At 39.6% G+C, this 24932-nt stretch overlaps 1 protein-coding gene across 3 annotated transcripts in view; it reads left to right on the top strand.

Annotated features, from left to right (window-relative positions):
- Nucleotides 1–24932, top strand: part of SYNE1 (spectrin repeat containing nuclear envelope protein 1) — a 391665-nt gene that overhangs the window by 347290 nt on the left and 19443 nt on the right. For 2 of the 3 annotated variants that reach the window (XM_021716025.1, XM_021716027.1), the window contains 9 exons: nt 443–605; nt 7681–7868; nt 8751–8901; nt 12068–12250; nt 12514–12651; nt 14309–14500; nt 15543–15876; nt 21415–21557; nt 23533–23659. In XM_021716025.1, coding sequence (XP_021571700.1) covers nt 443–605; nt 7681–7868; nt 8751–8901; nt 12068–12250; nt 12514–12651; nt 14309–14500; nt 15543–15876; nt 21415–21557; nt 23533–23659 — 1619 coding nt within the window. Of the gene's footprint in view, nt 1–442; nt 606–7680; nt 7869–8750; nt 8902–12067; nt 12251–12513; nt 12652–14308; nt 14501–15542; nt 15877–19333; nt 19403–21414; nt 21558–23532; nt 23660–24932 lie in introns of all 3 variants that reach the window. The other variant, XM_021716026.1, reaches the window with a different exon arrangement.

Genomic DNA, 24932 nt, shown 5'->3' with positions numbered 1-24932 from the left:
AGAACTGTATTCTATTCAGTAACAAAATGTTGGAAGTGTTAAAAAAACATTTCTCCCATGTATTCCTATAGTATAAATTACATTATTTGTAGAAATAATTTTTGTGGCAACCATAGGGTGTCTATCACTATCCTATTATTATAGCTGTGTAGAGTATAAAATCATTAATATATATTGGATGTTTTCCGTACCCTGTGTCATTCAGCTAATTTAAATCTCCAAAGTAGTCCTGTACTCTATAAAATCCCCATCTTATATGAGAAAACAGAGACATCACCCATGTTGTGCAACCCACACAAGGTCACACAGCCAGTACGTGGCTGAGCCAGGACAGACCGAAACAATCTGGTTGTTAGACCCAGCACTCACCTCTGCACTTACGGGGAGCCTCAGTGGGCCTCTCACTGAAGTCATATGTTCCTTCCACCTTCTCTGTCCACAGGGTGAAGAAGCTAAAGGAGACCCTGGTGGCCGTGCAGCAACTTGATAAGAACATGAGCAGCTTGAGGACGTGGCTTGCTCACATCGAGTCAGAGCTGGCCAAACCGATAGTCTATGATTCCTGTAACTCGGAAGAAATACAGAGAAAGCTCAATGAGCAGCAGGTAAGACTTGAAATTGAAACAAAATTAATCAGTCATGGAATGCCTGTCCTCCTGGCCAGGATGATACAGTGGGCATGAGATGGTGACTCGGGATGGAAGGTCAGGAGGAAGTTAGGCAGGACTAGTGAGGAAGAGGGGCTTTGTCTAAGAAGGTATTTGGGCAAATAGGGTATGTGTCACCACAGAGTTTACTCTTCCAAGATACTTGCACTTTGATTATAAGGTTAGTGTCAATGGTCCACCAAGAAGCCTTGAGTCCACCTGTTCTCACTCATAAGTGGACCTTGAACATTCACCATAATACTATAAGAGTTTGGCAGTAGCCAGAAACTTCCAGGGAGGGAGGAGGGAGAGGCACATAACAGTAAGGGTACCTGATAGCAAAGTAGGTGAAGTGGGGACCAAAGGGAGGCCCAAACTTTACCTGCACAATGACCACTTCTATACCTATCCTGGATTATATGCCACATTCTTAAAATAAAAATAAATAAATAAAAAGATGGTAGCTAAGGCTGAGTTACAATGACGAATCCAATACAGGGCTGACAGATTGATTTATTGATTTGTGAGCCACTAACCTGCTACCATAGTCTTAGAAAGGGTACTTTCTAGCTGGGCTTGGTGGCTCAGCCTGTAATCCCATGCCTTTGGGAGGCTGAAGTGAGTGGATTGCCTGAACCCATGGGTTCGAGATCCACCTGGGCAGCGAGACCTCATCTCTACAATAAATCAAAAAATTAGCCGGGTGTAGTAGTGCACGCCTGTAGTTCCAGCTACTTGGAAGGCTGAGGCAGAAGGATCACCGGAGCCCAGCAGGCTGAGGCTGTGGTGGCCGGGAGCGGCCACTGCACTCCAGTCTGGGCAACAAAGTGAGACTCCAACTCAAAAAAAAAAAAAAAGAAAGGTTAATTTCTTTTTGTTCCTTGCATATAGTGTTTGGGGAAAGATTACAAAACATACTTAGAATTTTTAGGGTCTAAAAAATTTTTGTTTTGCAAGGAAGATCGCATGACCTGTAGAACGTACACTGTAATTTCACCTTTAGCACATCTCACTGGCATACAGTGCACAGCACAACAAAGCAAAAGAGAATGACCCTAAAAAATGCATACAAAAGAAATTTTCACTCTCACCCCTCCTTTTTTCTTCTCACTAAGTATATAGGACTATAGTTGTTAGTCGTAAACACCATAAATTCCCCATTAGAAGTATTGTTGCTCCATGCCTTTAGATTGTTTTTGGATGTTCTGTCCAGACTCTGGTTCCTTCTATTACATTTACGCCATTACAGCCAACATGCTTAAAAATGTTATAAAATATAAGCAGCACCTGTTTTTTAAATCCCATGAAATATTTTATGTACTTACTTTATTTTACAGATGATTTAAGCCAGTGAAATACGTGTTACAATACAGCTTAAAGTGTTTTTTTTAAATATTAAAATAGGCACTAAAAATTGTAAATTTATAATTGGCACATAATAATTGTACATATCTATGGGATACAATGTATATTTCAATGCATATTTATATACATAGTACAATAATCAAATTGTGATAATTGCCATGTCCATCACTTTAGACATTCATCATTTATTTGTGGTGATGACATTCAAAATCATCTCTTTTAGCTATCTTGAAATATATATTGCATTACATTGCTTATAAAAACATTGTGTTAGCAAGACATTTTTCAGTTTTTATGAAATTAAAACTTTCTGATGCATGCTTATAAGATTCTGCTGATTGAACTGTGGGGAACATGGTTGGCTTCCAGCTCCCCAAATCCTTCTGGAGAACATGATAATGATGTATACAGTGTTGAAATGCTAATGGCCAGTATTGCAACTTAGCAAATATATGAAAAAATTTAAAAACCTGGCTAAATATGCCAATTTGATCCTACGCTTTTATAGCCCCACCTACTGCTTAAAGCCCCAATAAAATGATAGTAAAGGTGGAAATGAGGTCAAAACCCACAATGGCAAAGAGAACCAGAGAGAAAATGGTTGAGATAACAGACATCCAGCAGAATTTTGGAAGATAGAAAATGGATAGATTAGTGATACTGTTAGCAAAATGAAGTATGGAGACAGTTGATTCATGCCACAAGAGTTCCAAGTAGGCTCAGACAGGGAGATCAGGAATAGCTGAAAGTTGGGTTGTCTGTTGAGCTGTAAAATGAAGATTGCTTGAAAGTCTGAATAAGAAGTGGTTAGACTGGCAAATGGTCCCTACGCTCAGATATCCTGGCAACTCTGCTTCATTTATTCTGGTAGAAGATCTGAGGACAACTCTCTGGGAAGGCAAACCAGAGGGACTTTGGGCTTGGGGACTCAGGGAACTGTTGAGGCTATAGTCACTATATTAAAAATGGGAAGATGATGAGAATAGCTCTGTACCAAATAGAATCGCTCGCACCCCACTTTCCCAGACTGGCTCCCACCATGTCAGTAGCTAGACTTATACCTGACTTGCAGCCAAGAGATTAAAGCCATGCTTTCTGGAGAATCTGACCTAGCAAGAGGAAATACCTTTAGGTAGTGATACAGCAGCCCAGCAAAAAACCAGACCCTTGCCTAGCTCCCCACATGAAGACCTCTGATTGGCAGGCCAACCAGCCATACATAGCTTCCAATGACTGACTCGTTCTTAGATGCATGTGGTTAGGTAAGAATCCCCACCACTTGGAACAGCTTCTACTATTAAGAAGAAGACAAAAATAATTAGGGGGGAAAAAAAGAATCAGAGAAAACCCATTGAAGAGAGAGGAAGAACATTTTTAAAAACCTCGTAGAAATGAGATGTTTGCATTCATAAAAGAATTGTATGCCTTAAACAAAAGAAAAAAAAAACTTTCAGAATTGAGAGAATCTCCCATAAGTTAAAAAAAATAAGAAAACTATATAAATCTGGACAAATACAATATAATTAAAGGATCAGTGCAGAAGCTTCACAATTTAATTCAGTTATTTTTAAAACTACTAAAAAGAATAAAGAAAATAGAATGAAATTATCAAGGTAGTTATGTTTTTCAAAATTTCTAAATGAAAACCATACACTTGCAGATCATAAGGGCCATACATGTGCCCAGGAAAATATAAAACAAGGCAAAACCACATTATAAAATTGCAGAACAGAAGGAATAAGAAGATCTTAAAGGCTTCCAGACTGAAAAAAATCTGATGTCCCCAAAAAAACCTTGGAAACTAGAAGACAATGGCACACTGCCTTTAACAAGCTAAGGAAATTATTTATAATTTGGAATTTTATACCCTGCCATTTAATGTATAAAATTTATACCATCCATACACCTATGTTGAGGAAGCTAAGGAAAGGTATGTGACATACACCAAAGACTAAAGCAAGGAGAAATATACTGCTCAACTCAGGAGAAAGAAAAAGGGAATTCTCAAGGCCAGCTGTACTGTAGCCAATCCAGCACCTGTCCAGATGGGAACAGGGGCTCCAGGTGCTCTAGGAGGAATGTTTTCAGGGAAGAAACAATTGGACTGGGTGACCTGATGGCTTAACCATAATGGTAGGAGCTTTATTAGTTTTATAGGAGAGATAATAGAAGCAAGCATTATAAATCTGAGAGACAGAGCATAGTTAATGCCAGAAAACTAAAGCATTATATAAGAAAACTAGCTGGGCATAGTGGTGCATTCCTGTAGTCCCAGCTACTCGGGAGGCTGAGACAGAGGGATCACCTGAGCCCAGAAAGTTGAGGCTATTGGTGAGCCATGACTGTGCATGCCACTGCATTATAGCCTGGGCAATAGAGTGAGACCCTGACTCAAGGAAAAAAGAAAGAAAAGAGAGAGGAGGAGGGGAAGGGAAGGGAAAGTGAGGAAAGAGGAAGGGAGCAGAGGGGAGGGAGGGAAGGGAAATAACCATAGCAAATTTCAAACCATAGCAGTTGGTTGAATCTGCCTATGTGGAACTAAGAATACAGAGAACCGACTATATAAATGCACCTGCTAAGAGCTGATACTCAAGAACTGGAATTTGGGCAACCCCCTAGAGTCCCCTCCCATTGTGGAAGTTTTTCTGTCTTCCCAATAAATCTTACTTAAAAAAAAGCCTGAGATTTAAACTCTAAAGATCTGCAAACTGTTTTCAACAGTTAATTCTACCATCATTAAAAAGTAGGTGGATTCAACCTCAAATGTGAAAAATATTAAATAACTATAATCATGGAAACATTGATGATTGCTCTAGCTCTAAGCTATGTTATAGCAGTCATTGGAACCCAGTCAGCCATGTAGAAGTTAATTCCTTCTCTACTATAGAAGTCAATACAGTAATGACTATAATTTTAAAAATCAAGTAATATCTATATAAATATGCTGCTTGAAAATAGAAGTAAATACCAGAAGAAAGAGCTACACAACATAGAGATGGTTCCTACTGGAGAAAAAGAATCGGAGGTGGAAAGGGCACTGCTTCAGTAGGAACCTTCTAGGAGTTTTTAACTTTTTAATATATTAACATATCCACATAATAGTTTTTAAATTAAAATTTAAATCAAAGCTTTAACAATACTGTATACTAATGGTCAAGAGTAAAGACTTCCTGGTTTCAAATCCTGGCCTCACCACTTTCTGTATGATCTGGGGATCACATAATTAACTATTTTAACCCTTGGAGCCCTTATTTGTAGAATACTGATCAGCAGAGTTTATACCACACAACTTTGACTATAAAAATTAATGAAGAGAGCACTGAGCACAGTACCTATCACAAAGTGAGTGCTTGGTAAATTTCATTTTAGTCATATCATGTTTACTGCAATTTCCTTTGTGGAAAATGTTTGAGAATGAGTCTGCAAAAAATTGCATTATTTGGGATACATGTTTAAAAGACAGATAAATAGTAATCTGTCTCCAAAGGGGAAAAATTCCTACTAATATTTGCATGGACAGATTATAAATTAATAAGAAATGCTTTTTCTTCTGTCTCCCTGTGTGGAGTTTTTATGTGTTTCTTATGCTAGTGGACTTAATTCTCATAGATTTAGTTGACCAGAACTATATGTAGACTTGAGATGACATTAGAAAACATTTTGTCAAATTTCTCTGTGTTACAGATGAAGAAGAATAAATTCAGAGGCACTTGAAGTTAAAACTGGGACTAAAATTTTAATCTGTAGTAGGGCATTTATATATAATTATAAAATTCCACAAGCCTTAGGATTTCTATTTAATATGTTGATTTTAACAAAAGCTTTTGAGTACTTAGTGACTATTAAATCAAAATTATATCACTTTAAATGACTGGATTATGTTCAGGTGCCAAACACTTCCTCCAAATGTATATTATTGCACAAGATGTACTTAAAGCCTCAACTTTACTTAGTAATCTTGTCCACAGAATTCTCTGTCTTTACCTTCAAGCAAACATTGAGTTTAAGTTTTGTAATGTTTTATTTTACATTTTTTGTACCAACTAATCCTGTGATATATATTTTCACATAAGTGAAAGAGATAATGAGAGATTTTAAAGGACTGTCTCCTAAAATAGAAGTATTTTTAACAGAATTTATTTTCTAGTGTTGAGTTTACAAAATCTCCAAAAGTAATTAAAGACACTGCTAATACATTATGACAATTATGGTAAGTGTTTTCATAGATATGGAGTTGAGGAAGGACAAACAACACGAGAATATAAATCTCAGGTATCTGTGTAAACTGAGTTATTAGAACAAGAGAAAAGCTGGACACATTTAAGAACTTCTTGAAAGAAGAAAACACATTCAAGACGTTGATGAATAGAGCAAACAAAAATGGTACTGGTAAAACTCACTTTAATAATGGAGTACCTTGGGTAAATTGAGTTAAAAGTTCAGTAGAGAAAGCAATGTATATTTGGATTAGCACACTATGCAGTTAATATGAAGATTCCATGCTGTAGGATCTGGGGAAATTCAGTGCCTTGTTTTCATCATAGACTTTTTATTTCTGTCCTACATTTAAAATTGCTCTCTGAAGAAGCCACTGATGTCATGCATGATATGGAACCAAATGTGACATGGTTTCTACTTTTTAATGATGGTAGAATTAACTGTTGAAAGCAGTTTGCAGATCTTTAAAGCTTAAATCCCAGTTATTTTTTTTTTTTTGAAAGTAAGATTTATTGAGAAGACAGAAAATCTCCCACAAATGGGAGGGGACCTTAGGGGTTGCCCAAATTCCAGTTCTTAGCAGGTGCATTTATACAGTCGGCTCTCTGTATCCTTAGTTCCACACAGGTGAATTCAACCAACTGCAGATGGAAAATATTCAGAAAAAAATTGCATCTGTAAAAACATGTACAAACTTTTTTCCTTGTCATTATTTCCTAAACAATACAGTATAGCAATTGTCGACATTGCATTTATATTGTTTTAGACATTATAAGTAATCTAGAGGTGAATTAAAGTATATGAGTTGACATTCATAGGTTATATGAAAATGCTACATCATTTTATATCAGAAATGAGCATTCCTGGATTTTTGTGTCTGTGGGAAGTTTTGGAACAAATCCCCCACAGATACTGAGAAATGATTGATTGATTGATTGATTGATTGATTGGAATGGAAGTGGAGTACCTCTGAAGTAGTCTAGGGCAAGATTTGTTTTTCATTTGTTAAATAAACTGATTTTACTTTTAGTGAAGTCTATTTCATTTGTTCAGTTTGTACTTTGGCATTGATCACATACCTGAAATATTTCTAGATCCATTTTGTTTGCTTGTTTTTCAGATTGGAAAATATAGTTTATTTAGAAAGTAGATTAGAAAGATAGAGAAAAGGTAGATCCATTTCCCCCAGACTGGGGAGAGGGCCAAAGTCTAAAGAGAGGCATGACCTACCACGGTTGGGCAAGAGCTTAGCAAAAGCAATGGCTGATCCACTTATGTATACTCTTGAACTTGCTGGATTTCATAAATGAGGGTAAAGAAACTTCATGCATTCGAAGAAATGAAATATTTGTCAAGATGTAGCCTGACCATTTATCAACGAACGCTGCTTCAGTTTCTCTTGTCTATATACATGTAATTTTTGAATAAAGCATGTTGTATTTTCCTGCAGGAGCTTCAGAGGGACATAGAGAAGCACAGTACGGGTGTTGCCTCTGTCCTCAACCTGTGCGAAGTCCTGTTGCACGACTGTGACGCTTGTGCCACCGACGCTGAATGTGACTCCATCCAGCAGGCTACGAGAAATCTGGACCGGCGGTGGAGAAACATCTGTGCCATGTCCATGGAAAGGAGGCTCAAGTGAGCTGGAATGCTCAAACAGTTAGGGAAGACAAAATAGAAAAAAAGAGGGAAAAAAATTACCCAGAGTATCCATTGTTCACTATTTTCTTTTGATTACAAGGTCTCAAAATAGCCTTGACTTCCCAAACATGCTGTTGTCTACATTTAGTTGGGAAAATAAGTAGGTATAAAGGTAATATATAAATATATATAACAAGACAAGTTATGCCTGACCTAACAGTTTAAATATAATACAAAAAAATGCCCTTGCCAAACGAGCATAACATGACAGAATCTGTGGCTGTGAAAAAGTAACATTCTTTTATTAAAAAGTAAATAATAAAAAGATATTATCTTAAAGCCCTTTTAAAAAAATTTAAAATGGTAAAAAAATCATGATATGTTATGAAATGATCATAGAGACTTAAAATATAAGCGTATTGTGCTCTCTGGCAAACTCTTGAAAGCTGAATATCCGTCCTGCTGTTATAGGTCGACTTTTGTCAGGTTGAATCTGATGTTGAACTTAAATGGATTTTCAAGCCTCAGTTTAATTTCAGTGGGACATTAACCTGAATGCACATTGTAAACATGTTGTTACTTTTATAAACTTCCTTGAACATGTCCAGGGCAGCTCACGTGATATGCTTATAATATTCAATTTGACTAATGCCAAATCCAGAGCCACAGGACATGTTTTTAAAGAAAACAGCTGTTTTATTTTAGCTCAGACAGTTGTCTCTTTTTCTCTCTGGTCAAATTTGGCTCAAGGCATGGTTATTGTTTGGCAATACATTTACGTGTTTGGGCACCCTTAATCCCATTGCAGGCAACAGACAGAGCTCTGGAGCACAAACAGTCTCCAATAATCAGAATCTGTTCTTTCATTTTCTGTGTCAGAATCGAAGAGACGTGGCGATTGTGGCAGAAGTTTCTGGATGACTATTCACGTTTTGAAGATTGGCTGAAGATTTCAGAGAGGACAGCTGCTTTCCCCAGCTCTTCTGGGGTGATCTATACAGTTGCTAAAGAAGAGCTAAAGAAATTTGAGGTGATTTCTAATTCCAAGTTTTTAATCCTTACTTTGCTATTAAACTAGCCAGCTGGCAGTTGGAGTTCCAAGGCATAAACTAACTGTTCATCCATACATTATTTGTTCAGATAGCTGGGTGAGGACTTTGCAACCATCTTTATTGTGGCCTCATAAGCAGGCAAAGGGGGAAAGAAGGTTTTAATTTAAGATGGACAAGTATTACAAATAATCTAATGAAGAAAAATTCTATTAGAAAACAAGAATCATGATTCCCCCCCAAAAGATCATGGCATTATTTTTATTTCAGAATTCTTCACCATCAGCCATATCCTCTAAGATTAAAATATATTTTTCATATTATAAAATTCTACCTTCCAAATATACTTTTTAAATTTATTTTAACCTAATTGGAGTATATATATAGGGAGCGGGGGCAAAAAACCTCAGAATTATTCTTTTGTAGTATAGGCTTCCCCAGCTAGGTAAGTATACTACAAACCCATTGGCATCAGTGCACCGGCTAGCATTGTTGTGAGAGACTGTGTTACAAAAGTAATGTCCTGAGTTGTGGCAAACAGGTGACTGGTTCTTCCACCAGGACAATACACCTGCCTATACCATGCTGAGTGTTCAGCAGTTTTTGACTAAAAACGGCGTGACCCCATGCCTCACCCTGAGCGAGTTTTTTTGTTTGTTTCCCTGGATTAAAAAAAATTCCTCAAGGGGAAATATTTTGTTGATGTGGAAGAGATGAAACAAAAAATTGCAGAAGCACTAAAAGGCATCAAAATGGATGAATTCAAAAACTGTTTTGAGCAGTAGAAAAAGGATCTCGATAGGTATATTGCATCAAACGGAGAGTACTTTAAAGGTGACTGAAGTTTAAATATGTAAGAATAAATACACAATTTTATATAAATAAATTCTAGGTTCCCCCTTGTATCCTCATATATATAATTGATAAAATAAAGTTGACTGCAGAATAGAATAAAACGTTTTCCATTGAAAATCCATTTCTAGTTGCACAATGAAGAGCAGTGCCGGTCTTGTCACCAAGAGGATTCAATTACATAGAGACAAAAATGGCAGTAGTTTAATTATATTCATAAAAGAATCTTTCAATAACTGATTCCAATTCCTTGTCTATTTGCACATACTTGAATCTACTCTATTACTGTGATACAATGAAACTCTGACTTCTCAGTGGTCTTTCATTTTCACGGAGGACCTGACATAGCAAAGTTGACCGTTTTTAAAGTTGAGATTTCTTTTCCCTTCAGTCCCCACAGATAGGCTAATACATACTCAGCTGTACTGACAGCAAGCAGTTCAGAAGTTCTGATCATTCTTGGTTGCTAATCCTGCCCCAACTTCCTCACTAAATGTCCAGAAATAAGACTAAGAAATCCAATCAAGACTAGTGAGATTCATTTTTACCTTGCAACATTAGTTAGTCAGGCATTTACTGAGTTCTGTTATGGTAAATGTAAAGCTTGATTTTTGTTATTGTGAAATTTAAAGTCGAAGAGTTATAGATGGACAGTTATCTGAATCTTTGAAAATGTTCATATATGCGTGAAATAATAAGTTATTCTGATGTCTGAATGAATTGATATGTTTCTATACACCTAAATTACAGAAAAAAATTTCTACATAAAAAGCTTTTTCTTATAAAACTTTTATTAAAAAGCCACATTAAACTCTGCAGTAGATTCAAGTCATCCCAAAATGAACCAATGCTAGCAGAAGTGCTACTCAATCGCATCATTTTACACCCAGCTTCATAAAGGTTAAAACCTTTTTTAATTGGCTTATACTACAAAGTGGATTGCATAGGATTCTTTTCTTATGCAATTTTAGAATCTCAAGTTTTGTAATAAAAGTTAGCCATATAGTTAGCTTTTATAATGATTGATTTTATCACGTATCATTAATCTTGTAGTTAGTTTTCTTAAGGGAGAGCAATAAACCACAGAAACAAAGTTTTGCTTGTGGACAATCTTTAGCTCATTCAATTTGCGTGAATCTTTGCAAGAGATCAAGGTGTGCTGGGTGCCTGCCCTGAGTCTAGACCCTCGCCCAAGTGGTCCAACACATACCAGGCTTTTAGTAATGACAAAGGTTGAACTTTCCTTACCACTTCCTTTGCGGGAGAAATAACTTAAAGTTTTTATAGGCTAGAAGTTAGGATTTACTAGGAGGAAGGCTCTTAAAGCAACGCTCAGATGGGAAACCATTTAAGAGGCAGATATGTGATAGCATATAAACAGTGTGACAAGCCAAGAAAAACAGAAGTTTGAGATTTAATAAGTACATACAGACCAGCTGATTAATTATGTGTTCATTCAATGCCAGTATAAAAATCGTTCATAAACCATACAAATGAGTTTGAGAGAAAAAAAAAAGCTTTATTTTATTTTGTCCTGGGCTATTCTGTATTGCAGAGAGGAAGCAGAAAGAGTATTTTACCTTCAGAATCTCTAGTGTGCATAGGGTGGCCTCAAAAGTCATTCAATGCTACCATGTAGGGTGGTACACTTGCTCTAACATGTTTTATAAAAGCTGTGAATAGTCCATGGAAACAATAAAAAAGAAATAGAGCATCCAGCCTTTTTTTAAATGTGAAGTTACTTGTATTTTACTAAAGTGCTTTTCTTAAGAGTTAATAACAACTTGCCTTGGGAAGGCCTTCTGGTAAAGTTAGTTTTTAGTTTTTTCCTCAGCAGCAGAGTTGAGGCGATTTGTAGATTTTTTTTTAGAAAATTACATATTTTACAAACAGTTCTATTATTGATCTCTTTTCTCTTTATTGACACCAGAAGTACTGAACATTTCAAATTCACATTTCAACACACATATGTATTTTTGTGACGGTTTGTTTTGTAGGAATATTTGTTCCCAGGCAGTTCATTATTTTGAAAACTATAGTATATGAATAGGTGTATGTATATTTATTCATTACTAGTCTCCATTTTCTTTCATATTTTTAATATTTCCTTAAGCTATGCTGATTAAAGAACTTTTTAAATAAGAGGAAGTATACTGTCAGTAGAAATTGCCCTTTCCCTCTCTCTGTGGTAGGGTAACATCCCATTCTCCCTGACACCTCAGTAAGAAAACCAGGAGCCACGGCTGAGAGCCCAACACTGATTTCCCACGCTGATATGCTTCTTTGTGGTCTTAGGCTTTCCAGCGACAGGTCCATGAGTGCCTGACCCAGCTGGAACTGATCAACAAGCAGTACCGCCGCCTGGCCAGAGAGAATCGCACCGATTCCGCATGCAGCCTCAAACAGATGGTTCACGAAGGCAACCAGAGATGGGACAACCTGCAAAAGCGCGTCACCTCCATCTTGCGCAGACTCAAGGTTTTTTGTTATGACTCACCTGTAATTTAGTGTCCCCAGGGGACAGGACAGGGCTACTTGAGCATAATGCTGAGACACAATCTCAGTGCTTTTGGAGGACTGGGATAGCAGGAGGGGACGCAGAGGACATGATGTGGCAGAGGGTTGCAGGATTCTCATTGCTGATTGAGAAAATGACTTTCCAGAAGAAAGTTGGAAATGGTCATGCCAGCTCACTATGTCAATATGGACTTTTACATTTTTATTATTTTCCTCATATCCAGCATTTTATTGGCCAGCGTGAGGAGTTTGAGACAGCACGGGACAGCATTCTGGTCTGGCTCACAGAGATGGATCTGCAGCTCACTAATATTGAACATTTTTCTGAGTGTGATGTTCAAGCGAAAATAAAGCAGCTCAAGGTAATGGAGTCATTATTTTTCAACTTGTCAGTGTGAGGAAGGTCCAAAAAGCAAAGGATTTGTAGATCCTTTTGTGAAGAACGTAGTAAAGAACTCTTTAACAGTTAGTCATTGACGGCAAAAATAATTCAGAAAATATAAAAGATATGGAGAAGAAAGAGCACCACTCAGAGATAACCACAATTCACATATGTACTTTTAATTATTAGCTTGATTTCAAGGGTGTCCAGGATCATCTTTTGTTATTTTTGTGTTTGCTTTTCTTCCTCATTTACTTTAGAGCACCTGAAAATAGTTAATTTGCCGTCCATGTTTCCGAGCAACACAACTTTCTTGTGTTGGGATTTCCTTGCATGTATTCTATATCCTTGGATGCTGCGATCCTTTTAAATACATTTTGTGTTTTCACCGAATAATTCAAACACGGTGGCTAGCTAGGAATATGAATAGGAGGAACATCCATTCGATATTAGGATTTCCTAAAAGAGAGAATGTTTAACAACTTGGATATTTTTCAAGGAAGCTTATGAAAGTTTTTGCTTGCTATTTCACAGGCAAATCTGTATTTAAATCCTTCAACAGGAAGTTTCTACCAAATAGGATTGAATCTATTCTTTCTGGACTCTGGAAGGATCATGGAACTTACTACTCCCCTTTCTTCACCCTATCTTTTATATCACTGGACAATTTTGACTCTTCCAGAGTTTCTTCTTTTTTTCTCTCTCTCTCTCTTTTTGAGTTGAAATCTCACTCTGTTGCCTAGGCTGGAGTACAGTGACACGGTCATTGTTCACTGCAACTTCAACCTCCTGGGTTCAGGGGATCCTCCCACCTCAGCCTACCAAGGAGCTGGGGCTACAGATATGTGCCACCACACCCTAATAATTTTTTTATTTGTTGTAAAGATGAGATCTCACTATGTTGCTTAGGCTGGTCTTGAACTCTTAGGCTCCAGCAGTTCTCCCACCCCAGCTTCCCAAATGCTGGAATTATAGGCATGAGCCGCTGCACTCATGAGTTTCTTCTTGTATTGAACTAAAATTTTTCACCTGAAACCTGTCCCAAGTGATTTAACTCTTTTGAACCATATAGAATGAATCTAAATAATCCTCCTTGCATTCCCTGTTTTTCAAATCATTGTAGCTTTACTAGCTCATGTCCTGAAACAATGAAAGAATCATCTAAGGAGAATTTGTGGCGCTGTCATTGGATGGCTTCCCTTGGTCATGTTTGCCATGTGATCAAGACATCTAAAGTGAAAATGTTCAGAATACTTCTTTAAAATGTCATACTTATTTCAGTAGCAGTGTATTGATTGCCATTGCTTTCATCAGGGATAATCAGTACTATCAACTTATAAGTAGTTTGAATAGTTTTTCCTGTTATTTTCTACCGACTCTGTGTGTGGTGGTGAATGTTACTAGCCAAAGACTCTTTTCTGGTCATGGGATTCTAGTGTCTCCATTTCTGATTCCTGTTCTGGCTGAAAATTTTTATTATCTTACTTTAGAAAGTAATAGCCTCTTGACTTTTCTTTGTATGTGGCAAACTAAATATCCTTGGCACGTATCTTCATGTAATGAGAAATATGCATACCAGGATTATTTTATGTCCAGGTGAGCAATATAGAATATCACATGAGATGTATACTCCTTAGGCCTTCCAGCAGGAAATCTCCCTGAACCACAATAAGATCGAGCAGATAATTGCCCAAGGAGAACAACTGATAGAGAAGAGCGAGCCCTTGGATGCGGCTGTCATCGAGGAGGAGCTGGATGAGCTTCGGCGCTACTGCCAGGAGGTCTTCGGGCGTGTGGAGAGATACCACAAGAAACTGATCCGCCTGCCTGTATGTTACATTTATTTATTTATTTCCATTGTCAGTAAATCTTAACAGAATTAATCACGTGGGATTTGGCAGCATCATCCAGTGGCTAAGAGCCCAGAGCGCCTGGATTCAAGTCCTAGCTTGGACAAGTATTGGCCCTACTGTAACCTTGGACAAGTTACTTCACCTTTCTTACCTCAGTTTCCTCAACTATAAAACAGGTTTAATAACAGTAGCTGCCTTTTGGAAAGGATTGTGTTGAGCATTAGATAAGTTAATATATATCAACAGTTTAGAAGAGTACTTAGCACATATGTTCTCTGGGAGAGAAGAAGCCTCTCTATAGAGAAGCCTTTCATTAGGAGATGAAAGTGAGCCATGTAAGACAGTTTCTCAATTGATGAGGTTAGGGTTTGGTGAATTTCTTTTCTCCCATTTTTTTAATGGCTACTACAATCACATCTCAACTGTAGAGATGTTATCATTAGAATATTTGGCACCTCCTGTGATCAGATGTATTTTATGTCAAGGGCACTAGGTGAAAAGGTCAAGTTAGAATTGTATTAATAATTTCCTTGCATCCCTGATTATGTGCCATTATGTGGCTGTTGTGTGACAGGCACCATACTAAGTTACCTGTCTTTACATTATCTTATGTAATCGTAGATCAGTTCTTTGAAGTAGTTTTAATGTCATTCCCATTTACCTGCAATGAAACTAAGGCTTATGTAGATTAATTTATAAGACATTTTAATGTGATCTGAAGATTCTTAATTATGTGCTCAAAGGGAGTTTAATATTATGACTGGGCATGGTGGCTCATGCCTGTAATCTTAACACTTTGGAGGCCAAGGTGGGAGGATCACTTGAGGCCTGAAGTTCATGACCAACCAGGGCAACACAGTGAGATTCTGTTTCTACAACAAAAATAACTTTACCCCCACATAGTAGGCAGGTGGCCCAAATAAGCTTGATGACTGAGATTTGTTGAGAGGCAGCTCGCGAGTAGTAAGGAACTAATCTGACCACTGCAATGACAGGGTTGCCTTGACTTCCCTCCTAGCTCCCAGACGATGAGCATGACCTCTCCGACAGGGAGCTGGAGCTCGAAGACTCTGCGGCTCTCTCAGATCTGCACTGGCATGACCGGTCTGCAGACAGCGTGCTTTCTCCCCAGCCCTCCTCCAACCCCTCCCTCTCACTCGTCCAGCCCCTGCGGAGCGAGCGGTCAGGGCGTGACACCCCAGCCAGCGTGGACTCCATCCCCCTGGAGTGGGATCATGACTATGACCTCAGTCGGGATCTGGAGTCTGCAGTGTCTAGAACACTGCCCTCTGAGGATGAAGAGGGGCAAGAAGACAAAGATTTCTACCTCAGGGGAGCTGTTGGCTTATCAGGTAAGAAAGAGCCTTTCCTGTATTTGAGCTTGAAGGACAATAAGAGGGTTATTATTACTGCACTGGAAACATGTCAGCTATCCAAAATCCCCTTCTTCCTTCTCCCATTTGGGGAAATTGTACTTGAGGAAACAATTGGATATTAATGTGATGACCAAATGCAAAAATTGATGTGGCCATTGATTCATTCCACATATATCTATATGGTACTAAGTGACAAGCACTTTGCTAAGTCATGGGGGGAGACAGTTCCTTTTCTTAGAGAGCTTACACTCTATTGTGGAACACAGGCAAGTAAGTAAGAATCGACTGTGAAATGTTTGGGGTTAGGATAGCAATGTCTGTGTAGTAGCACAAAAGCACAAGCCCAGGGCAGCTAACCTGGAGCTCTGGGAAGAAACTGTTGAACTGAGATTAGAAAGGTGCATCACAGTCAGTCAGGTGGACCCTCTCCTGCTTTGTGATTAGCCTGGTGCTTTTGGTCATCTGAAATGACTTGGAGTGGACAGAGTGGAGGCTGGAAAGGCAAACAAGGATCCAGTCATAAAAAATCCTGTGTAGGCCAGACTCGGTGGCTCAGCCTGTAGTCCCAGCACTTTGGGAGGTCAAGGCGAGTGGATTACCTGAGACCAGTCCAGGCAAATTGGTGAGACCTGGTCTCTACAATAAATAAAAAACTAGCTGGACGTGGTAGCACGCGCCTGTAGTTCCAGGTGCTTGGAAAGCTGAGGTGGAAGGATCTCTGGGGCCCAGCAGGTCAGCACTGGGATGGCCATGAGTGTGCCACTACACTCCTGTCGGGAGGCAGAGGCAGAAGGATCACCTGAGCCCAAGAGGTCAAAGCTGTGGTGGGCTATGACGGAGTGAGACTCCAACTGAAAAAAAAAAAATCCTGTGTGCCATGGAAAGGTGCTTAACTCTTATCCTTAAGGTAATGGGGAACCACAGCAGGATCTAAGGATGTAGGCGGAGGGATCAGATGCGTGTTTTCATATTGTGTCTGCCTGGATGCTGTAGGGAGGAAAACATACTAAGGAAGAGAGTCAAATGAAACATTTTATACTCTTTTTTTTTTTTTAGTTGAAGTCTCACTGTCTTACCCAGGCTGGAGTGCAATGGCACAGTCATAGCCCACCACAGCTTTGACCTCTTGGGCTCAGGTGATCCTTCTGCCTCTGCCTCCCGAGTATCTGGGATCACAGGCACCTGCCACCATACTGGGCTCAATTGTTTTTTTGGTTTTTTTGAAGTTGAGCTCTCATTATATTGCCTAGGCTGGTCTCCAACTCCTGGACTGAAGCAATTCTCCCATTTCAACCTCCCCAAGTGCTAGGATTATAGGCATGAGCCATTGTGCCCAGTCAGAAATGTCTCGTCTAGGACAAGGATAGGATGGTGACCTGAGCTAAGAAAATGGCATTGAAAATGGGCAGAATGGAAGAGATGTGAGAAAGCACCATCCATAATTGATGATCGACTAAACTGGGATAGAGGCAGTTTTCTGTCTTGGGCATCTTGGTGAAAGATGCAGATGATCCTTGGCCCTGTGACCACAAGAGAGGAAGGAGGAGACATTGTGGGTGTAGCTGGGCAAGGGAGGCAGGGCTGTGAAAAGGGAGAGGTGATGAGTTTGGTTGTGTGCCTCCCAACTTTGAGATACTTGTAAAATATTCAAATGCAAAAATCCATTTGTAGATGCATGGGTCTGAAGGTCATGACCTAGGAATACGGATTAGGTAATTATCCACTTGTAAAAGATTGTCTCGGAGTGAATGGGAGAATCACACAGACAGAGTGTATAAGGGGCAACCAGAAGGACCAAAACCCTCACAACAGTAAGAGGTGCCCAGAGAAAGAGGAGCATTGAAATGAGTAAAAGCCGGGCTCGGTGGCTCAGCCTGTAATCCCGCGCCTTTGGGAGGCTGAGGTGAGTGAATTGCCTGAGCCCGTGGGTTCGAAACCTGCCTGGGCAACTTGGCGAGACCTCATCTCTACAATAAATCAAAAATGAGCCGGGCGTGGTAGCGCGCACCTGTAATTCCGGCTACTCAGAAGGCTGAGGTGGAAGGATCGCCGGAGCCCAGTGGGTCGAGGCTGCGGTGGCCGGGAGCAGACCCATGCACTCCAGTCTGGGCGACAGAGTGAAACTCCAACTCAGAAAAAAAAAAAAAAAAGAAATGAGTAAAAAGAAAATCAGTGAGTGAGAGTCCGATGTGTGGCACTGTGCATCTCTTACATTCACTGTAAAACTTCTAGGGAGATTTCTGTTTGTTTCTGATGGTTCACATCTGGATCCCCAGGGGGTCAAGGAATGACAGTGTTCTAAAAATAAGATGATTTCTCTCATATCTATTTTGCCTTTACAGTGGAGACTATTAGTCAGACAAATGGCATCTGAAGCAGCACTATCCAGTATGTAGCCACCAGCCCCAGGGGATTGTCAAGCACTGAAATGTGACTATGCAAATTGAGATGAGTTGTGCATGGAAAATGTACTTATAGAAATACACAAATTTTAGAAACTTAGTACAAAGAAGAACATCAAATATTAGCAATATTTAATTGATATATTGGTTACATGTTATAATGTAGATATATCAGTTTAGTGAACTATAATATCAAATTAATAATTAATTTTATAATCATGTTTATTTTATAAAAAATTAATTTATCTACTTTTTTTCTTTTCTTTCTTTCTTTTTTTTTTTTTTTTTTGAGTTGAACTCTCACTCGGTTGCCCAGGCCAGAGTGCAGTGACACTACAGCCTCTACCTTCTGGGCTCAGATGATCCTTCCACCACAGCCTATCAGGTAGCTGGGACGGCAAGCACATGCCACTCTACCTGACTAATTTTTTATTTTATTTTTTGTAGAGGTGAGATCTCACTATGTTGTCTAGGCTGGTCTCGAACTCCTGAGCTCAAGCAATCCTCTTGCCTCGGCCTCTCAAAGTGCTGGGATTCCAGGCATGAGTCATCACACCTGTCCCTTTTAACTTTTCAAATGCATCTATCACACCTATAAAATTCCATATGTGGTTCACATAGAAATATCTGGAGCAATGCTGCTTAGAGTCTGACTGTCTGGGTTGAAGTCCCAGTTCTGTCATGTACTAGCTGTTAAAACTTGGATAAGTAATTTAATTACTCTGGACCTCAGTTTTCTCATCTATAAAATGGGAATAATACTTCTGGCACCCCGTAAGATTTCAGCGTAGGTAAATGAATGCTTAGACCAGTGGCTGTCTCATAAAAGACTCAGTCACTGTGTGTTCCAATTATGATTTGTTTCAGGAAACCTTGGGTGAGTGTGTGCACGCTCCTTCCTCCATGTGTTCAGGAACTGTGTGTCTAGAACGACTAACTTCCTTTTCTCCCCTAGGAAAGTTATTTTCCTGTACAAGGGAATCAAGGTTTCCAGAACTTCTCTGCCAACTTAGACTGTGCTCTTTTTGCAGATGTAATGATCCCCGAAAGCCCTGAGGCCTATGTAAAACTCACAGAAAATGCAATCAAAAATACCTCGGGTAGGCACGAAGAGATGGAGCCAGCCTCCCTCCTTCCCTGTAACAAGCCTCCTGTCTCCTCCTTTCTCAGCACATCTGCTGTATCTCACAGCTCTGTGGCTCAGGCATGTTGAGGCACCACCTTCCTCTCTAACTACAGTACTAGGGGAAAAAAAAAAAACTGTTTGGTCAGCACCAAGAATAAGACTTCACTAACCAAGTGAAATGAAATAGCTTCTCAACTTGTTGCATGGTAGTTGGTCTCATTAAGTATAGACCTCTGATGCCCATGAACAGCAGAAACAACGGGAAGGAGAGCCCAGTGTTCAGCCTCTGTACCCTAGTGCTCTACGTGGCTCTGTCACTGGGCTGTGGACCTACCTGAGGTTGGAGGGTCAGGGTGCAGGTTCTGGTCCCAAGTCCACCAGCCTGCGTGAGTGATCAGGGATATACTTACCTCTTCATCCCTGTCTTCTCAGGGATCCCATATAAGATGAGGGGTAAGACCAGATTTAATCTCTAAAGATATATAATTTTGTTTATTTTTTTGAGTTGGGATCTCACTCTGTCAACCACGCTGGTGTGCAGTGACACCATCATGTCCCACCACAGCCTTGACCTCCTGACTAGAGTCTCAGGAGAACCTTTCACCTCAGTCTCCCAAGTAGCTGAAACTACAGGCACATGCTGTCTTACCTGGTTCATTTTTTAAATTTTTTGTAGAGATGAGGTCTTGCTCTGTTGCCTAGGCTGGTCTCAAACTCCTGGGCTCAAGCAATCCTCTTGCCATGGCCTCCCAAAATGCTGGAATCACAGGCATGAGCCACTGTGCTTGGCCAGGATTTTAACTTATGAAGTCTTACCTCATTAAGTTATTTCAAATGAAAAATGTATCTGGAGTCTTAGATTTTCCTTAAGGACAGAACTATTCCGAAACGAAAAAAAATGGAACCAGTTTCGCTTTGTGTTGCACTAGACCCACTGTAGTTGAAGGTCAACGATTTGAGGGAGGGTGGGAAGCACAGAGAAGGAGCACAAGGATATGATATTACATCATGGAGCTACCAGTTTACACTTCAGTTTTTGAAGGAAAGCAATAAGCAGAGTAACCTTAATGAGAGGGTGATTTTCTACATAGTTCTCCGTGTGAGACCTTCCCTAGATGCAATTAGTTAGAAGGCCTTCTTTCAAAACAAATAAATAAATGTAATAAAGCTTACTAATATTTGTTCTGCTTTCACTCTGTACTAGTTCCACTCTGATGATCAGCATTCTTGTTCAGTTGAAAGACTTTCATACACACATACACATTATTACTTTTCAAAGAAATGTTACATGTTTGAGAAGAGAATGGTCCAGGAATTCTAGGCTGTGAGTAAGTGCCTGGCTAGATGGAAATGCCAAAATGCTAAAACCCAGCTTCCCCTGGTTTTGTTTGAGATTTGAGATTTAAAAAAGCAAGTCATTGCTAGTCTGATATCTCTGTATACATCTCTTCTAAGCTACTCTTTTTTTTTTTAAATTAACTTGAATTCATGCCTTAAGTGAATGACAGAGCAACCTGGGCCTTTTGTGGCTCTGTCTTCTCCCGATGCACAAGGAAAAATCAGAGGGTGTGTCATCTTCTGGTGATTAAGTGGTTGCAGAAAGAGCATAGAAGCAACTTCCCCCTCCTTGCTGGATGCGGGAGACACCACTGTAGATTTTTAGAAGGGTCTTCCACAGTGGACAGCATTCAGATGATCAGGGGATCCGCCAGAAGAGAGACAGACACACCAGGCTGCTTAGCACAGATTGCAGAGCCCTGTCTGCTACGGCCCGCCGTCAAACACATCCTTTGGTTTGACCATTTAAATGTTTATCTAACTCACCAGCACTACAGTACTGTACTAAATGTGCTTTATAATTCCTCACATACACACCATTTCTATGCTGCTGCCACTGAAACCATTTTGGACACTTCTCTTTGAATATCAAACTTGAAATAAATCACACAGTCTGACCGATAAAGATTTTTATAGTTGACACCGCAGGGGATCACAGCGCCCTAGAGTCACGGATCCGACAACTGGACAAAGCCCTGGATGACAGCCGCTTTCGGATGCAGCAAACCGAAAATATCATCCGCAGCAAAACTCCCACGGGGCCAGAGTTAGACACCAGTTACAAAGGCTATGTGAGTATCCTGACCATCCTGGTCCTGACCTGTACCTGGAAATCACAGTTCTGTGGCAAAGAACAGACCGTCTGGAGCAAAAGGGCTTTATGAAGTCTCTGAACACCAGGCTGTCCTTGAACTCATGAACATGGATGTACAAATCAAAGCCTTGTTATTAGGTTATTGTTGAGTGTTTTTAGGACCACAAACCTATTGTAATGACCAGCCTGTTCCTTTACACTGGACACTTAGGAAGATCCTTTTAATTGTAAGCTACAAAATTTCTTAGCTCCCAAAAGTCACTAGGAATTTTTCCGAGTTCAACTAGTAATTTGGGGGTCAAGGATATTCTTACTGCAGCAGATTTTAGGGATTAGATTACTATTGTGCAATTTTTTGTAGTTTTTCCCCCAGATTTATTGGTTCACTGAATTAACTTGGGAATGTTCTTCTTCTCTCTTCTTAGTATACTTATTCAGGGGAAAACAATTCTAACAAGGGATTTGGGGGAAAGATAACAAAGCATTGTATATATTACCAGTTCTATTTATGCAGCTATTTTTGTTTATGATAAAATCTATCATAATGTTTTTTGCCCTGCTGAAGTTATTAACTAAGTAATTTTTCCCAGACAATTACCTGTTTTCTTACACAAACTTAAGGAATAGAATTTGAAAGGAAATCTCTTCCCTGCCTCATATCTTTGGTCACATTCACAAGACTGCTTAGTAGAAGACAAGAAGATTTAATTTGCCAAAGTCAAATCACAGCTCACCTGTGCTTCTTTTTGAAATCAGGGAAGAGAACTCTCCTAGCTATATAGGTTGATTTTATTATCCTCCCAATTAGCAAAAGAGCAATCATGAGTTTATTTCCTGTCCAGTTTGGCCTATTATTCCCATTTCTATTATAGTGAAACTTCTTTTTAAAAATATTTATACTATAATTTTATGGTGCCCATGTTGACATCACTGAGATCATGTTTAACCTCCATCTGAGGTCATCAAATTAACTTTTATGGCATTGTGATTTGTTAAAGACTTTTGAAAAATAACTTTATGGTCAGTATAGCAGGAATACCCTGAAATGATTTGTTATTTTAATCTTTGAATGCTATGTATGCTATTAAAAATGGAAACTTTTTCTTTGATTTTAGAATTTAGTCCCTTGATACCTATTAAGCATTGCTTAAATTTTCTCATAAAATAGCTGGCCTTACTATTGCTTTATAATTTTAAGTATTTTAATTATTTAATGCAAAAGTGTTCCCATGAGATTTGTGGTAATATTATCGTTTCCACATTTCAGTTTAAGAAAGAGAAAGTGGGAGCAACTTGCCAAAAATTATATACCACGTTGCCAGCTGAGGGCTCTGAGGTTTTTTTGTTTTTGTTTTTTTTTTGTTTTTTTTTTTTTGAGTTGGGGTCTCACTCTGTCGCCCAGACTGGAGAGCAGTGGCCGCTCCCGGCCACCGCAGCTCGACCTGCTGGGCTCCGGCGAGCCTTCCGCCTCAGCGTTCTGAGTAGCCGGAATTACAGACATGCGCTACCATGCCCAGCTGATTTTTAAATTTATTGTAGAGATGAGGTCTCACTGCCCAGGCGGGTCTCGAACCCGCGGGCTCAGGCAGTCCACTCACCTCAGCCTCCCAAAGGCGCGGGATTACAGGCTGAGCCACTGAGCCCGGCTGGCTCTGAGTTTTAAATCCTAGATTGCCTTAATCTGTTTTGATCCATGAATTGCAAAGAGATTTTGAGAACTAGTCATGCAAAATCACATATGCAAAGTATATCTTCAGGTACTGTTTTGTATATATGAATGTGTCACCTGTTTAAAAAGCACGTTTTTGAACCTTACTTATTTTTAGTAAAGAGGCACAGAGAAGTAGAACACAGCCACTGCTCTCATTGAGGAACTACAAATATCTTTTCCTTAGAAGCTCTTGCACGTGGGAGGATTTTGGTGATGGGGCCCTGTTTTTATGTCTCGATAGATGAAGCTGCTGGGTGAATGCAGTGGCAGCATAGACTCCGTGAAGAGACTAGAACGCAAACTAAAGGAGGAGGAAGAGAGCCTTCCTGGCTTTGTTAACTTGAATAGTACCGAAACTCAAATGGCCGGTGAGTGTGCACTGATGCATCAAGAAAGAGTAAAACAGAAGATTCTAAAACACCCTGTTACACCCAAGGCCCACCAGGCTGTTTTGCCATCTTCTATCCTGAGAAGATGTTCTATCCTGAGAAGATGTTCAATTCTGAGAACTTCTCTCCAAGTTATGATCTTTGTTGACAGAAGAGGAAGGTGAAGGGCACCGTCACGGTGGTTTTTTCTTCATTTTTCATTTACTTTAACGCTCTCTCTTTCATGTATCTGGTCAGGCACTTTATTTGTGCTTGCTCAGAGTCCTGTTGTAGAAAGAAACCAAGAATCTGATGACACATTCATGCACATGACTGCTTGTTACTTCATAAAGATCTTTAAAGTGTGAAATCCCATGTAGTCACTTTTTTTTAAACCTTCACTATCATTAGAAATGCGATGCAGATAGGAAAACACAGCCATTGTACCCTTGGAACTGTTATTTCCAGATGACAACAACAGAAATGCCCAGTGGAATTCTTTTTCATTCTGTTACTTTTTTTTTTTTTTTTTGAGTTGGAGTCTCACTCTGTCACCCAGACTGGAGTGCAGTGGCCGCTCCCGGCCACCACAGCCTCGACCTGCTGGGCTCTGGCGATCCTTCTGCCTCAGCCTTCCAAGTAGCCGGAATTACAGACGCGCTACCACGCGCAGCCGATTTTTTTATTTATTGTAGAGATGAGGTCTCGCTGCCCAGGCGGATCTCGAACCTGCGGGCTCGGACAATCCACTCACCTCAGCCTCCCAAAGGCATGGGATTACAGGCTGAGCCACTGAGCCCGGCTTCTGTTACTATTTAAAGTTAGCCACCAAAGGGTTGAAAAATCACCTGCCGTTCAGGTGATGACTCCCCTAAAGCCCAGACTTCACCACTAGGTAATATATCCATGTGACAAAACTACACTTGCACCCCCTAAATCTATTTTTTAAATTTTAATTTAAAAAAATAAAAAGACAAAAAAATAAAAACAATTAATTTAGCCACCAAAGAGTTGAAAAATTACCTACTGAGTACAGTGTTCACTACTTGGGTGGTGGGTACACTAAAAGCCCAGACTTCACCGCTATGTCGTATATCCATGTAACAAAACTGCACTTGTACCCTCTAAATCTCTAAACAGTTTTTAAAATTACAAAGGCAAAAATAAGCCAGGCTCGATGGCTCAGCCTGTAATCCTGCGCCTTTGGGAGGCTGAGTTGAGTGGATTGCCTGAGCCCACAGGTTCAAGACCCGCCTGGGCAACGAGACCTCAT

This window comes from Carlito syrichta, unplaced genomic scaffold (genome assembly GCF_000164805.1).
Source record: "Carlito syrichta isolate Samal-C Ts95f unplaced genomic scaffold, Tarsius_syrichta-2.0.1 Scaffold308114, whole genome shotgun sequence".
Taxonomy (NCBI): domain Eukaryota; kingdom Metazoa; phylum Chordata; class Mammalia; order Primates; family Tarsiidae; genus Carlito; species Carlito syrichta.
The sequence above is the reverse complement of the archived record's forward strand: the minus strand, read 5'-3'. Positions and strand labels throughout refer to the sequence as shown.